This window comes from Melozone crissalis, unplaced genomic scaffold (genome assembly GCF_028551555.1).
Source record: "Melozone crissalis strain CALT ecotype California unplaced genomic scaffold, PUWL_Pcris_2 ptg000016l_1, whole genome shotgun sequence".
NCBI lineage: Eukaryota > Metazoa > Chordata > Aves > Passeriformes > Passerellidae > Melozone > Melozone crissalis.
In genome coordinates, this window is record NW_026535794.1 from 20,173,180 (window position 1) to 20,189,008 (window position 15,829).

The 15,829-nt window shown below is 35.7% G+C and overlaps 1 protein-coding gene across 1 annotated transcript in view; it reads right to left on the bottom strand.

Annotated features, from left to right (window-relative positions):
* Positions 1-15,829, bottom strand: part of MALRD1 (MAM and LDL receptor class A domain containing 1) — a 234,212-nt gene that overhangs the window by 49,639 nt on the left and 168,744 nt on the right. Inside the window, exons 33-34 of the mRNA XM_054274046.1 lie at positions 15,565-15,766; positions 477-752 (exon numbers count right to left, since the gene is read on the bottom strand). Of these exons, the coding sequence (XP_054130021.1) occupies positions 477-752; positions 15,565-15,766 (478 nt within the window). The remainder of the gene's footprint in view (positions 1-476; positions 753-15,564; positions 15,767-15,829) is intronic.

Genomic DNA, 15,829 nt, shown 5'->3' on the forward strand with positions numbered 1-15,829 from the left:
AATAGTATAATAATAAAATTATCACAGGGTGAAAATGTAGGTTTTAGGATTTTTGGTATGGGGGTTATGGGAACAAGATGGAGGAATCAGGGCAGGTCTAGCCTTTCTTCTTCTTCTTCTTGGTCTCCATCTTCTGCTGTGATGCTGGTACTTTGGGATTGGTTTAGAATAGAAGTGCACTGTCTAACATAGGTGATAGGTATTGGAAAGTAATTGTAAATATGTTATATGTAGTTTGTAGTATAAAAAGACAACACCACCTCGGGGGCGGTCAGAGTGCCTTTGGCTGCCTTGCTGAGCAGATCTCAGCTGGGCAGAAAGAAAATTTTATAGATAAGAACTAATAAACAACTTCAAGACCGAGAACTGAAGAGCTCTGACTCGTTCCTCAGACACGCAGGCCGAAACAGAGGCATTCCACACATCTCGGGGCAGCAATTAACAACCAAAACCCGAGAACCATGGACGTAACTCACGGCAGCCAGCTTCATCCTCGCTGAGGGGGCAGTCGGGCACCCCGTCGCAGAGCAGGAGGGACGGGACACAGCCCTGGGAGGGACACAGGAACTCTGCTGCCTTGCAGGAGCCCGGGGCTGTGCTGGTGGGCATCTCCACGGGGCAGCTCATCTCATCGCTTCCATCGGTGCAATCTTCCACCCCGTCGCACCGCGCAGCGAGGGGCAAACACCGCGGCACGTACGCGCACGGGAACCCATCTCCGCTGCAGGTGGGAGGGTGGGGAGCAGCTTGTCCTACGGGAGGGAAAGGAATGGTTAGGGATTCTGTTCTTCCAGTAGTCATTCACAAAGGAATGGTTAGGGATTCTGTTCTTCCAGTAGTCATTCACAAAGGAATGGTTAGGGATTCTGTTCTTTCAGTAGTCATTCACACTGACTTTGAGATAGACAGGAACTGCTGGGAATGCAGATGGTTTTGGTCACTAAATGCTTTAAAAAATAGGAACCCAACTTTTATGAAAATACAGCTACTAAGTGCAACACACAGTATTAAAAACGTTTTGTCTCATATTAACTCCATTGTTGCTGTTGCAACATTTTGCTTCTAAATCAGCATTTATTTTGATCGTATTACTTCTTTTGCCATGTACACATAGAAGGATTAATACCAAAATATTAATAAATCTTGTCTTTCACCAGATATCTGGAAAGCCCTAAAACAGCACTCAAGTTAAAATTTTAAATTAAATTAAGAAAAAGATTTTCATAAAGTAACAATAAAAACTTTTACTGATCTAGTTTTTTATTACTCTGGCTCTTTAGCATAGCTTGATGATAGAGTATTAAATAAAAAAAATACTAGATAGGCTTCCAGGATACAAGTAAAGAAAAATGTGGTTTTTAATTTTGGACTTTAACAAATTCAGACAGCTGGCAAAAAAGAAATTAATAAAATAAATAAATAAATAAACAAACAAATAAATAAATAATTCCATGCTTGCATTGTTGGAAGATGAAGATACTGGGGAAAGCTTTTTGTGATCATGTATATAAATAAATTGTCCCAGACACCTGAGTCTTTCTTTTTTCCTATGAAAACCGTTGCAAGTGAATTTTATCAGCAGAAGCATAAGATCATAATTTCTAAGGAGCTGGCTGTGCTAATGTTTTGTTCTTTATGGCATCAGTATCTCCCAGGGAAGCAATGTGATGGATTCCTGTACTTTTTATGTGCAGGGAAAAGAGAAAAATCTCCAGAATTCAGCTCCATACTTTTAATCTTTCTTTTAAGGTCAATTTGCAGCAGCTGAGTAAAAAGTATAATATGATCATTAGAGACAAGGTAAGACAAATTAATGTCACTTCCTCCATAAAAGACAGGAGGAATTTTGCTGTTGACTTGGGCTGAGGCAAAGTAGACAAGCACAAAAACTCGTGGGTGAGTCCAATGAGATGTCCAATGTTACTGCTGCATTAAGGCATGACACTCTGTAAGGGAGTACATGGATTTTGGCATGATTTTATGACTTTTAATCATGGTCATATCAGTATGTTTGTGTATTCTGCAATACCAGGCTGGTATTTACAGTGTGAGGGCTTTGTTAAAACATGCTCAGTTCCAAGGATACCACCATCATAAATAACAATAGCTTTTTGTACAAATAAATGAACTGTTAATGCATTCAGGTGAACAGAATGCCAGCATTATTTTACCATTGAGGTTCTGGTGAAGCAGCTGTAAGGAGAAAGAGCTCGAAGTTCTATTTAATACAGACCCTCTATAGGTTAGAAATTTTTGATTTTCAAGTTGACTTTATATCAGAAAATCATAATTGAAAAGCTTCATGCAATAGAAGATGCCTAACAATATTTCACTCCCCTAATTAAATTAAATCTTTCTACTAGAGAAATGAATTTGATTCACTGGATATAGTGTAAACATAAAATAACAAAAATTATTATTGACTCAGTGAAAATAATAACCTGGTGATCTTTTGTACTGCTTATATTCAGAATTATGGCATGCATACCTCAAAGATGTGAATTTTACATGGGATTGGAAAGATTGTGATTTCATATGTGTTTTATAAATGTGTTAGTCTAAAAAAATCTACTTTAAAAGGCTTATGGAAGTTGGTTTTAGGTACTTGATAATAGACATTCTGATCACATAGTGGATTGATTTGGTAGATTAAAAGTATTCTAGATTTTGCATTTTTTTCTACTTTTGTCCTATACTTTACCAGATAATAATAGTAGCCCATGAAAATGCTGAATTTTGTTTGTCATATAGAAACTATATATAAGGTCATGATCCTGCCAAGATACTGAAGAAATGTCAGTGGGAGAACATAATTCTCTCTCCATTGATACAGAACTAGTGCTGTCAAATCATGCACAGTGGAATAAAAAAAATATATTTTTTTTTAATTTTTAGTTTACATTTGCTTTGGGAAAAAATAAAAAAGTATGATTATATTTGAAAGTACTTTTTTTTCTTTCTGCTATTTCTGATCCTTTCCTCACACTGCCTAGGGGGCATTTAAGCAGTGAAAATGACTTAAGCTTCAGTCAGTTCTGCTTATACACATTCTTTTGTCCTTGCATAGTCCTGTGTTAGCTTTTCTGTATTTGTTCTGATGCTATGGAAATTAACCCAACACAGATACAATATATTTGACTTTGCTGTGGTTGCCTGTTTATGTTGCAGGAGAGATTGCATTTATAATACATTTGTGAGCCTTTCTGACCCAGTTTAATTTCCTGTTCTTGATATGTTTATTCACATGCTTCTACTAAAATTTGTTCTGTAAACTAAAATCCCCTCTTAAACTCAACATTTCTTGACTGTGTTGCTTGTTATGAATCTGGCCTTGAGTTTAAAATTATTTTCAGACTTTTGTAGCCCTGATCAGTTTAGCCTTATGAGCCCAATCATATAATGAGCTTATGCATGTAAATAATCCTGTGCCAAATGCAGTATTTAGAGAAATGCTTGAATGCTCTTTTTGAATGGGGATGATTGATTATTTTTCTATTATTATTAATATTATTTTCTATTATTATTTTCTATTACTATTTTATATAATTATTCCCTCTGATTGTTAGAAAATAATTTTTAGGATGAAGTTCTTCCTGACTTGCATAGCAAATATGTTAGAGTGTGCAATATTCACCAAGGGCAGCAAAGATGTGTCCAGGTTGAGTTAGGTGTAAGGTTAACCAGGGGTCTTATTGAGGTCTGTTTTATATTTGCACTACATTAAAAAAAATCTAGTCATATCCTGAAATAAGTATAATCCTTTTAGATCAGAACAGTGCATGAGATGGGAATGTACTTCAAAGCTCATAGGAGTATCCCTTGCTTATTAACTCAAGTGATATGTTAATTAGCTCACATGTGTTTGGTTTTAGATACAATAGAAAAATTGTGCTCTGGTTGCTATTCTATAAGAGGTTGTTATTGCCATGGTCTGCCAAAACTCTACCCCAAAATTCAATCTATTTTCTTTACACAAAGTAGGTTATAAATATTTTTCCCATTTATAAATTAAATGTGCCTGGTAAAAATTTTGAAAATTTATCAAAACAATAATTTATACAAAGCTAACAGCTAAAAAAAAGCTAATTAAGAATATGCAAATGTAGAAAATAATTAACTAGTTCCAACTGAAATCTCCAGCAACATAAATGCAAAACTAATTACTTGTATTCAAAACTACTGTCTATGTAATTATTTATTTTAAGCTCATCATTGCAGTATCTGCTACTGACACATTTCCTTCTAAAAAGTGGGAATATTCATTCTGTTTTCTTGCCGCTGTGAAGAATTAAACTAAGGTGTTAACACTACAATGTGGTTTGCAGTGAAAAACGAGCTGGCACTAATGAGAGACTGTCAGAAACACCTGACTCCCACAGTAGTACACTCACACAATTTAGCAGTAAAAACTAACTTTAAACTTAGCATATCTGTGAACCTAATATTTTCTTCTTGTACGAATATATGAAAGTCATGTAAACAGCAGAATCTGAAGTGAAGCCTCTTCAATGCAAATTGGACCATTTGTGGCCCACACATCCCTTCTGTCACTTAATATTGTTTGATTCAACAATTGCCTAACACTGGCATGCCAAGAAAATGTTTCCCTCACCTTTTCTCAAATGCAGAAAAGATGTTCCCAAGGCAGCACTCATCTCCTGAGTGCCGTGTGACTCTCATTTTCAGACCACATTCAGGAGTGCAGGAGACATTGTACAGGTTACTTTTTTCAAAAGCATTATCTGTTTGAAACTGTTTAAGGATTTGGAGATAAATCTACTGAAAATGATGCGTTCTAAGGAAGACATTTTAAAAGCTTTAGCTTTTTGTATCCAGGTTGCATGCTCACTGAAAAGCACGACTAAAAATCCTCAAGAATTCAGTGTTTGCACACAGATGAAAAGCAAACTAAACAAAAAAATTCAGCAAAAAAACCCTCTGCACTTCAAAGCACTGAGTCTGAATTTGGATTCACATGAAAAACAGCAGTAAATTGTTGATGTTCCATTATACCTAAGAAATCATGACTTTCCAAGTAGAAAGCTGAGTACATGTCCTTATTTACTTTACTTTGCACTCAGTGTTTTATTTTGCACTTATTTTTACCTTGCATATGGCAAATAACCAAAATTAAAGAAAGGGTTTAAAAATGTGCACATAACATCTACTTGTATATCATAAAAAAGACATTTTAATTTGGTCCTAAAACCTGACATTTTAATTTGGTCCTATGTCTTTTGAAACTTACTCACACAGCTGTGCTGGATGAGTTATAATCTATGGACCAGAAGTGCTACCTCACATGCACCTTCACACTTTTATGAGAAGTTAAGTAGCTGAGGTAGATATAAAAAAAAACCATAAAAATCAGACCAGTGTTTAAAGCAAATAAAATTTGGTACATACTGTTCTGTGAACTGCAACAACTACAGCTGGATATATCTGTATTTCATTGTTGTCAGATCAAATAGGCACTTTTAAATACATTTTTATTGCAATGTGCTACCATCAAATCATGTTTACAGTAAATAGAGATCATGAGCTGATGATTTTGGAGAAAAGAGCCTTTACAATATGAAATGTTAAGTCAATAAGTGCTCATTGTCAAGGACACAATTATATATTTGTGGGATAGGGATTTGTTAAAGGCTTACTGCTCTTTGATGAACATTTTCTGTACACTTATGTTTTGCTGTATTATTGTCTTTGTCATCCATGGACCACATGATCCTGTTTCCTGACTGTAAAGCAAGCTTCACAGGTTGGCACTGCAAATATTTTGCTCATGAATACAGGCATTCAGTCAGAGAAAACCATAGAACTGCTATTACCCAAATGCTAATATAAAATAAATGTTTGTATTACACAGTCATTACCACAGCAAGCAGCACACAAACATGCTTAATTTGAATGAAGCAACATCTCCAGGCTATCCTCCTTTTTTCTGCCTTTCCTCTTCAAATACAAAGATCTGTGGTGCAGAGTAGGTCTCCATTTATACTTATATATCACCTGTAACATTGAATTTTAGTTAAGCCTAGTGGACATTGCCATTAGAGTCAACCCCAGGGAGCATGAAATAAAGTGACCACAAATGCTGTTAGGCAGCACCATCTCAGGTGTATCAGAGCTTGCTCTATAGTCCATTTAAGTGAATGGGATAACTCATATTGATTTTAATGGGCCTTGCATCAGACCCCTGAAAACCAACAACCTGTCTGATATATTTGCATAAATAATTTGCCTAGTGAATGTAATAAAAACAGTGGACCTATTAACTGTAGCTAAAAGAGGTCAAAAATAACTCCCTCCCATAGATTTCATTAGACAAGAGTATAAATTAATTACGGGCCCAATCCAGTGCATTAATTAATTTGAAATAGATGTCAGTCCTCAATTTCAGTTCAGTAAACATTGGATCAGGGCGTGAAATCAACCCATTCAAGGTGGCTGCAAGGAAGCAAACTTGTTACAAAAATTAATAGGACTAAAACTATACAGATACTTTAACAATCTTTCCATGTGTTTTTATCCATTACAATAAAGCTCCTGCTGTTTATTTCCAAGCTTGTAAAAAGATAAAAATTTTAAAAAAACCAAAAAAACAAAGAGGGGAAAATTAGTCTGGCCTATTGAATCTTCAAGTCTCTTCCCTTCATGAGAAGACAGAGGTTTGGGACAGGGTGCTGGAAAGGATCCCAGAGATCCCATGACAAAGCCAAAATTAAAAAAAAACAGAAGATGGTCCAATGATTTCTAGATGACTGTGCAGAATTTATTTTAAATTATCATAGTTTGCTAACATACAAACATAATGGAAAACAGACAGGTTTACTGCCAGTAAAGTCAAGCTAAGATTTAGTCTTCACTCAGAGAACTACTGATTCTGGCAGGAACACACTACCTGTGACAGGAATATGGCAATATTTGCCATATTTCTGCTAAGAATATTCTGAAGATTGCTAGCTATGCCTGCTAATGTCATGGATTTGTTGGTTTGTTTATTTATTAGGAGCAATGACAAACTGGAGAAGCTGTGAAACTTTAGTCTTTGACAAAATGAAATGGATATAATTTCTGAGATGAATGTGAGCTGAAGAATTGCTGTTGAGATGAGTCGGTTTTACATAAGGAAGAGTCTGAGAATTTTCTGCTCTTTAAGATAGCTTCATGAAAACATTTCATTCCAAATATTATTTCTCTCCTTCCCTCTAAGGAAATATATTGATTTATATGAATGAAGTTAGCAAGGAAAAGTATAATCTGTGTGATTTGAAATTTTTCTGCTGTAAACAGATGGGGTTTGGAGGTTCAATATTAATGAAAGTATTTTAATACACTATTAATAAATCTGAAGAATTTTAATTTCCCAAAAGGCATGAGCTTGCTTCAGAAGATTTCAGTATTCTGGACAAGTTATAAGAAGGCAGAGAGTAACTGAAAGTTTTGGACAAAGATAGTATAATTAGTAATTTAAACACACAACATAATTGCATTTAGGGATTGCCAATGATTATCCTAGTTTATACAGTGCAATTATCTTATCCTAAAATTATTCCCAGTTCCTTTTCTGTGAAATCCACAAAAAGTTTTGACTTTTGACACTGGCTAGGTCTGTGCACTGGAAGGTACAAGAAGAGGCTGAAGAAGCTGTCTAAGGTACTATGTTTGGATCACAATTTTTAGTCTTTGAAAATGCATAAATGCCTTATCTCTGCCAAGAAACATGGATCTAAAGCATATATTGATTGGTTTCAGGGAAATGCTAATTGACTAAAGAATCTATTCACAAATTTCCCTGATATCTCCAGTCCTCTATTACTACTCATTCTGCTTTTCTCTTCCCCTCCTTTGTTTCTGAGCAGTCTCCCCCTACAACTTTTCTCATGAATCATCTCCTGCCCTTGAGGAAAGAAACTCCATGAGTTTCTTCTTTCTCTTTCCCTGTGAAAGAAACTCTATGTGAGGGAGATTTCTGCTTCACTGCAAGCATGAGCAGACAAGCTAACAGTGATTCCCCTGGCTCTGCAACTTAAAGAAATCAGAAGTTTTCTCCTCTACAGTTTTTCCCCATGATCTAACACTGTAGTATTAGCGGTTCAGGCACTTAACCTTTCCAGCATTTCCAGACCTTGGGCTCTGGGAGTTTCAGAGAAGGATCACAAACTGTCCAAGGTTTTGTCAGATGAGTCCTGTTCCTCTGCAGAATTTTCTGTGTTGCTTCATGCAAGGGCACACATGGACACACTTGCACACACAGGGACACACAGACTCACACACATGGACATACATATGGACACATGGACACATACACCTGCTCGCCCCTCAACAAGATTCTCTCTGCACTATGCAGCTATTTTTTTGCACAAAGCTCAAACACCCACTATACTTTAGATAAAATTAGATAAAAATGTAATTTATGCTTTTCTTATTGTGAAATGGGATCTACTAAAACTTCTGGAGAGCATATAAAATTATCTGCAAATGGCTGGCTTCTGAGCTATTTAATTTGACTATCTCGCTTCTGTCATGGGTAACCCAGACTGTCATTGTACTTCATATCGATCTCTTATTGTCTCTTTAAACCCCAGCACATCCAGAACCAGAATTGTGGGGCAGCTGGGACATGCTGGTCCCTTCAGAAGGCCAGGGCACCCAAGCTGACTCCCTTCTTTGCCTGGTGGAATTTGCTAAAGGTGGATGTTGCCCTTTCGGAAGGGCTGCTTTGGTTTCTGGGCTTGCCGCTGCAGCGACTTGGAATTAGAAGCTGTCTTTAGAGTGAATCTTGCAATTCCCATAGGTAGTGAATCTTGAGCTGGTCCCATGGGGCTGGCTCACCCCGTGTCAGCACTGGCAGAGTGGACGCAGCAGTGGGTCAGGACATGAGCACCAGCAGAGTGCAGTGGGCACCAGGAAGAAGCAGCAGGGATGGCAGAGCTGACCCCAAACATGCTGGCAGTTCTTTATCTGCCCCTAGGGAAGCTCCATAAGCTGCCACCTTCCCAGGAGGGTTCTTTTTGGGCACCATCATTTCTCCTTTGGCCTCCCAGACCGTGGGCCGCCTGGGGAGCATCATCTTGGGGAGAGAGCTTGCACCATTTTCCCTCTGTCTTTCAAGATACGTGGGAACCATCTTGGGAAGGGTATTTCTGGAATTTTTGAGTCTCTCTTTGCTCCTGTGGTGTTCCTGAGATTTAGCAATTTTGTATCTAGTGGTTATTTAGTGGGGTTTTTTGTTTGCCTTTTGCTGTTCCACTTGTGGGTAAATGGTATTTTTTCGCTTATATCTACTAGTGTTCATTCCTTATTGATGGAAAGGGATTGGTTAAGATCAAGGAGATATAACTCATTTTAGAGTCTCCTATTTAAATTCTCCTAATTCAAGACAGTTTATCGCTAGTCGGTCATTTTAGGGTCGGCACAGGAGAAGAATTTTGGCCGATTCATATTTTGCTTTTTTGGTCAATTCAGGGTGTTTTATTTTTATGAGTCTGAAAACAATAATGGTTTAGACATTTCCAAACTACTACTCAAAACTGCAGAAGATTTTTTTCTTTATCCCATATTTTTACTTGTCAGGTAGATAATGCAAGAGATAGATTATGCAATAAGAAGTAGTTATGAAGGTAGTTATCAAATACTTTTCAAATATTTGGACACCATAGCTATATGTTGTTTAGAAAAACTTTTCATCAAGATAAGAAATTTAGCAGTCAAAGATACATCTGAAAAATCTACACTGAGAACCAAAAATATTCAATTATGCCTCATCTCTGTATTGGAAAAGGAAAAGAGAGCTCTGAGAAAAATAGCATTCAATAATGTGGTTAAAGATTATATCTTTACATATAAACACACAGACCCTGATTTGAAGCAAATGGAAATCTGTGGCAGGAAAAGCAGCAGAGGTTTATAAACAATCAGGATTTTAAGAGTGTGTTTCATGAAGCAGGGATAAAATGGGGAGGAAAAAGTCTCAATATGTGGTTGAGCACTGGAACAGCTCCCTGGGGCAGTGGTGACAGCACCAGCCTGACAGAGCCCAAGGAACACTTGGACAATGCTGTCGGGCACATGATGTGACTCTTGGGGATGGTTCTGTGCAGAACAAGGAATTGAACTCAATAATCCTTTTGGGTCCCTTCCTACTCAGGATGTTCTGTCATTCCATGGATATATGTTGTGAGAAACAAATTATAACTAGGCAAGACGTTATGACATGAGTATTTCCACACATATATACTTTTGCTCTATGGTTTCTTATCTAAAATCACAAGGGGATTCACTTCTAAAGAAATGCTGTTCCCATTTATTTTTCTGAAAATTAGATACCTTCAAGATACCACATATCATCTAAAATGATAGTATTTTAGACTAATACTGATTTTGAAAACCATGACTGCTTATCAGGTGATTATCTACATAGCTTTTTACTTTACCACTTTCTTACTTTCCACTATCTAGATACTCAGAAATTGTTTTCGAAGTCGCTATTCTTTTACTAAGTTATTAAATGAAAAAGTATTAGATTCTATCTTCGTTCTGCTATGTTCAAATTATAAACAGTCATAAACAGAGTTTAAATTAGATGCCAGCTATAATGTTCATTTCCTTCCACCTTGAACAAAGAGAATGGCCTGTAGCTCCTTTGGGACACCTTCCTTCTCATCTTGATGGTTGAACCTGCACCTATCACAAATTTTTGGTATGACATCACATAAATTCTGCTATTGTTTGGAAGTCAATGCAAATTATTTCACTCTGAAGGAACTTTGGGATTGGGTCTATAGCATGTATCTATTGTGAGATTTGAAACTGTTTTATGGAGATATCTTAAGAAAATCCTGCCCACCACACAAAAGGGTGAATCATCAAGGTTGAAATAAAGATTTCATACATTTCAAGGCCTAAATGAGAAAGCACTGAAGCTTTTCTATTCATGAATATAAGCCTAAATTCATATAAGCAGCAGCAGCATGTAATTTAATTTCTGAATATTAAAAATTCCCTGATGTTAAAAGGAGAACAGATAAGTTCAGAGGGAAATAAAAAATGTGAGGATCATTATTCCAAGACTACATGTGGCTCAGGAAGACTGAATTACAAATGGCTGCCAATGGGAAATGTATTGGGGGTAAAACAGTATGTATAGTTCCCAATTTCTTATACTCTTTCCCTGACATCCAGAACTGTTGGAGATAGTTTATATTTCTAGATGAACTTTTTTCTTACTTACTGTGGCTGACCAGAAATTCTGAGTATATCTATCTTAAATTTGATCGAATATAATTTCCTTGGTCACACAGATTTTGGAATAACATTTCTTCTAGAAAACTAAGGAAAGATGATCTAAATGGATGGATGTTGCTATATCTCATGATTGTCTTATGATGGTTCAAATAAGTTGAAAATTCAGTTTTTATAGGTTAGGTTTGAGGGTACTGGGATACCTTTGTATACATTTTTAAAAATACTCTTGGGCTTGAATGTGAAGCTAAAACCTGTCTTATAATGCACAGATTCTGATTTGTTTCTTCTGTTTGTTTTTTCACAGCAAGTGAAAGCTTGCTCAGTATAAGGATTATGCACAACCTTTACAGAAGGTTTAGTTTGTGCTTTGCTACACAGCAATGGGGAGACTTGGAAGAATTATGATATTTCAAAGTAAATGTTTCACCTAAGTGAAAGCTGCCAAAATCACTGAAAATTTTACTGTACTTGAGGTCCTAAAAAGTAAATCTGACCCTATTTTGGTAACTCATGTGGTGAAGTCAAGAATTATGACAACATCAGAAAAAAGCCCTCACCCATCGCATCTTGGGAAATTGCACTTTCTTAATTCCCAATTCCACCATGGTCAGATGACACAGTGTTAGATATGCCATGTCCTGTCTGTGCTGAATGTTTTGCACTATTTGAATTGCCCTTTTATCTCCAGTGTATCCTTACATAATAATATATTCTACTGGAAACAAATCTTTCAGATGAAAGGAAAGCTGCAGGGGGATGTGGAGGGAAATTTGTAACAATGACAGTCCTTTCTCATGTGCTAAGTTTATACGCTAAAGAGACATTTTTTGAAAAAATATTTTATAAAAAAGGGAATAAATGAAAAAAAAAACCCTCAGAAGTAAAAAAGACTTCAAAATAAAATTATCAAAGTTGATAGGAAGTGGTTCACAAAACAGAAGAAAAGAAAGAAAATACTTCAGACGCTGTGACCAGCTATGGGAATTAAGGTATGCAGCAAACATAGACTAAAAACAGTAATTAAGAAAGAGAGAATGATAAGGAAAGGTGAAGTAGAAGAATAGACACAGAATTAATTTTATTCAAATTAATAATTTCAGTAAGCAATATTAATACTGAACTGGTGATAAGCATGACTGATGGTGAAAAAGCAAATACTGTTTTCTCAAATGCACTGGAGCCTCAAGCACCACATATTTGCACTTGTCTTTATACCCAAAATTCCCAAATATTCATTTCAAAGTGTCAACACTATTCTTTTTGAATAAACCAAAATTACTTTAGCAATTAGTTAAAGCAGCAAAATTTAGAGGTATAAATTCCCAAAGAGTTGCAGCTAAATAGGGCCTAGCAGGTAACTTGACTGCGTAAAAGAGCTGGAGCATCATTCAGTGCTGACTTTGTACTGAGATTTACCTTCTTCCACTAGACCTCCACAAGCACAAATATTTCACTTGGGTGATTTCTTGAAGACATAACAAAATATATTTACTATTTATTTGTTTCTCGAGAATCCTGCTCCAATATGTAGAAGTGCTATTTAACTGAATTACACCAAATTTGTCCACCTGGTTTATTTCCCTAGTAATGAATGAGTGGGAAAATATAGTATTCTGATTTTTATAAGCAGAATAAAGTTTGGTTATTAGGCATTTTTGGGTTAATGCTACAATTTAAATTGGGTGTAGCAATAATTTTTAGAATTTCTATAATGCCTCCTATTTCAGCTCAACTAGAAAATACTATGAGAAAGGCATTAATGAGCATAAAATCTGACTCAATACTTCGAAAGTTTTTTTCATCTGAAACTAGAAATAGAAATGTTTTGTAACTTATATTTCGAAAAAATTAAGATATAATAGAAATAAAGTTTTGTGGTTTTTTTTTAAATCAAGCTGTTATTTACAAATTTGAAGAAGATAGTTACAACTAATTAACGATTAAATTCTTTGGTCCCTGGGATATAAAATAAGATCTTCACACAACTTCCTCAGCAGAAAGTTATGAACCTTGAAAAGTGGTATGAATTTATCTCATTTAGCAGCTAATTCTGAACTGGATCCAGTGCCACTGACAGCTTCCCCTGCATTAGCATCAGCTGGAAGCTACTTCTGCAGTGGCCCTAGCTTCACCTAGCACCACCTTGACAACACCTTGCGTAAGTGTTCAGAAATATTCCTGGATATCTAGGAACTGTCATGGCTAAAATGGACTGACTACTTAAAAACATAAAAATCACAACTGAATTAGAGCTGCTGGCAATGCTTTATTACTTAGAGCTCCCAACCTGCTAAATTGTGATTGCCTCCATTTAGAACGTGTTGCCTCTGGAAACTCAAAGTAATTAAAGGCAAGGTGAAATATAGTAATATAGAGAGAGGAAAAAAGATCTGCAGTAGTATAGCTATCTTCTGAAAGGAATAACACTGCACAAAACCTGCACTGCAGGTAATACACTTTTCTTTGAGCTAGGTCTTTGAAAAAACATAATGAGCAACAATCAAAGCAGGACTGACAGTGGATTAGGTAAACTTTCCCACTGATTTTGTTACAGAAAAATGTTCTTGTTCAAATATCTACAGGACAGTGCTTTTTTACTATTAGAAGGTAATATCTTCAAATTTTACCATCTGAATATTTAAGCATCTCTCTAGCAACAACAGTTAGTGAAAGACAGCACCTCCTCCTAAGTAGCTCTTTGTCAGGAGCAGTACAAAAAATCAGTGGTAGGTTCTTTTTTTTCCCCTAAATTGCTGTGGTTTATTGTATTACATGGATTTTATGTAATTCTCTTGCATCTTCACAAGCTCTAGGCAAGCAAGGATTATTAAGATAGAATTCTTCCAAGGACAGTATGAAGGCAATCTTAAGTAATAGCATCTAGATATAGTTTTTGTCTGTAGAGAAGATTATCTATCAAGTTGCAATTTATGCATGTAGATAAGGCATGAATTTTTGACTTATTCAACAAACTGTATGTAACCAATATAAATCCAACAAATTTTCCTTAGGCCAAATTTATGATACGTCACATTTGTAAGAGCAACACATTGTGATACAAGTTAGATACTTCAAAGTATTCTGCAACTGGAAAATCTCTGGAGAAAAATAATGTAATTAGAAAATATTGTTCTATTAAAATTAATTTATTTCTATAGTTATGATTATTTCAGAAGTACAGGAACTTAAAATATATAATTTGAAAATTTTCCTATTATGCTATACTATGCATGAAACTGCCTATGTAATCCTTAAGATAAGGCTAAAAAAGGTGATTAACATAATATGGGTAGAACAAATGGCTGTTTATGCACATAGTCTGCAGCTCATTGAATTACATTCCAAAATATTATTTGCCTGAGCCTATTTAGAGAAAATAAACAAAACTCTCATTCAGCTCAAGACTGAACAAATGTCACCCATGTGAACATATTATTTCACTTGAAGCTTTAATCAGCATGTGTTTAATTCCTCCAGAAGGTGTTTATCACAATGAAAATAATAAAAGAAATAGTTTCTTGAACAGCATGACAACCAGGTCATACACAGGCTGTCCTATCTGAACAACAAGAGCTGTATTAATAAAAAGAAAGGTTATCAAAGAAGATTTTTCTAAGCTTCATATTGGCATTTATTTAACAATAATAATTCCTAGCTGTCCCTTAGTCATTAAGTTCTACTGATATTTCTATCAGAATCTGTATTTGCATGCATACTGCTCCTTTTCTTCTGATATGGTATCATATGCTACATTTCATTTTCAGAGTAATGCATTTCTTAAAGAAAAAACTGCTTTTCTCACAGAAAAAAACAGGGCATTTTAAGACATTAAAATTCTTTTCCTACATAGATCAAATACTTGTGTAGCAGAAGTGAGTTTGTAAGTACTCAAAGAAAATATTAGTGAGGGAAATATGATACACATTTGTATTTTATGAAGAGCTCAAAGATAAAAAAACATAACAACTTTCTTTGAAAATAATTGTGAACTACTTTGATACTCATAAAAGTCTTTGGTCCCAAACTAATGTCTTCTTTGAATTTTTCATACAGGAGAAAACCAATACAGTGGAACAGCAGTAGATTCCTCTCAACTGTGTTTCAGCTTTTCAACGCCAGTAATATTCTGAGTTGCTATAATTATTTGTAAGTTCAACTTTTAGCTAAAACACAAAAGTGTTGCCTATAAACCATGAGAAAAAGAAAATATGTCAGATTTTGTGACTGTGATATACATTGAAATATGAAATGCCACAATTTTCCTTGTCCTCTGGAAAGAGAACATCCATGATATATAGCTGTGTAATAGCATACCTCCATCAATGCACTCTGGGGTGAAAGAAATATCATCAAGAGCAAATTCTGTGGGTTGGCTCCACCCCACTTCAGCTTCAAAGGCAACTCTGAAAAGGCTGTTACTGGAGAGAACTACACTTCCATACATCCATTTGTTTTCTTCATTTCTGCTAGAAGACCACATAAGGATTTCCATGCCATGTTCTTCAACTGTGTAGACCTGTTGATGACAGAAATCAATCAGCAGTAAGGAACAGGAGGGCAGCTTGGGGGAGTAACGCAG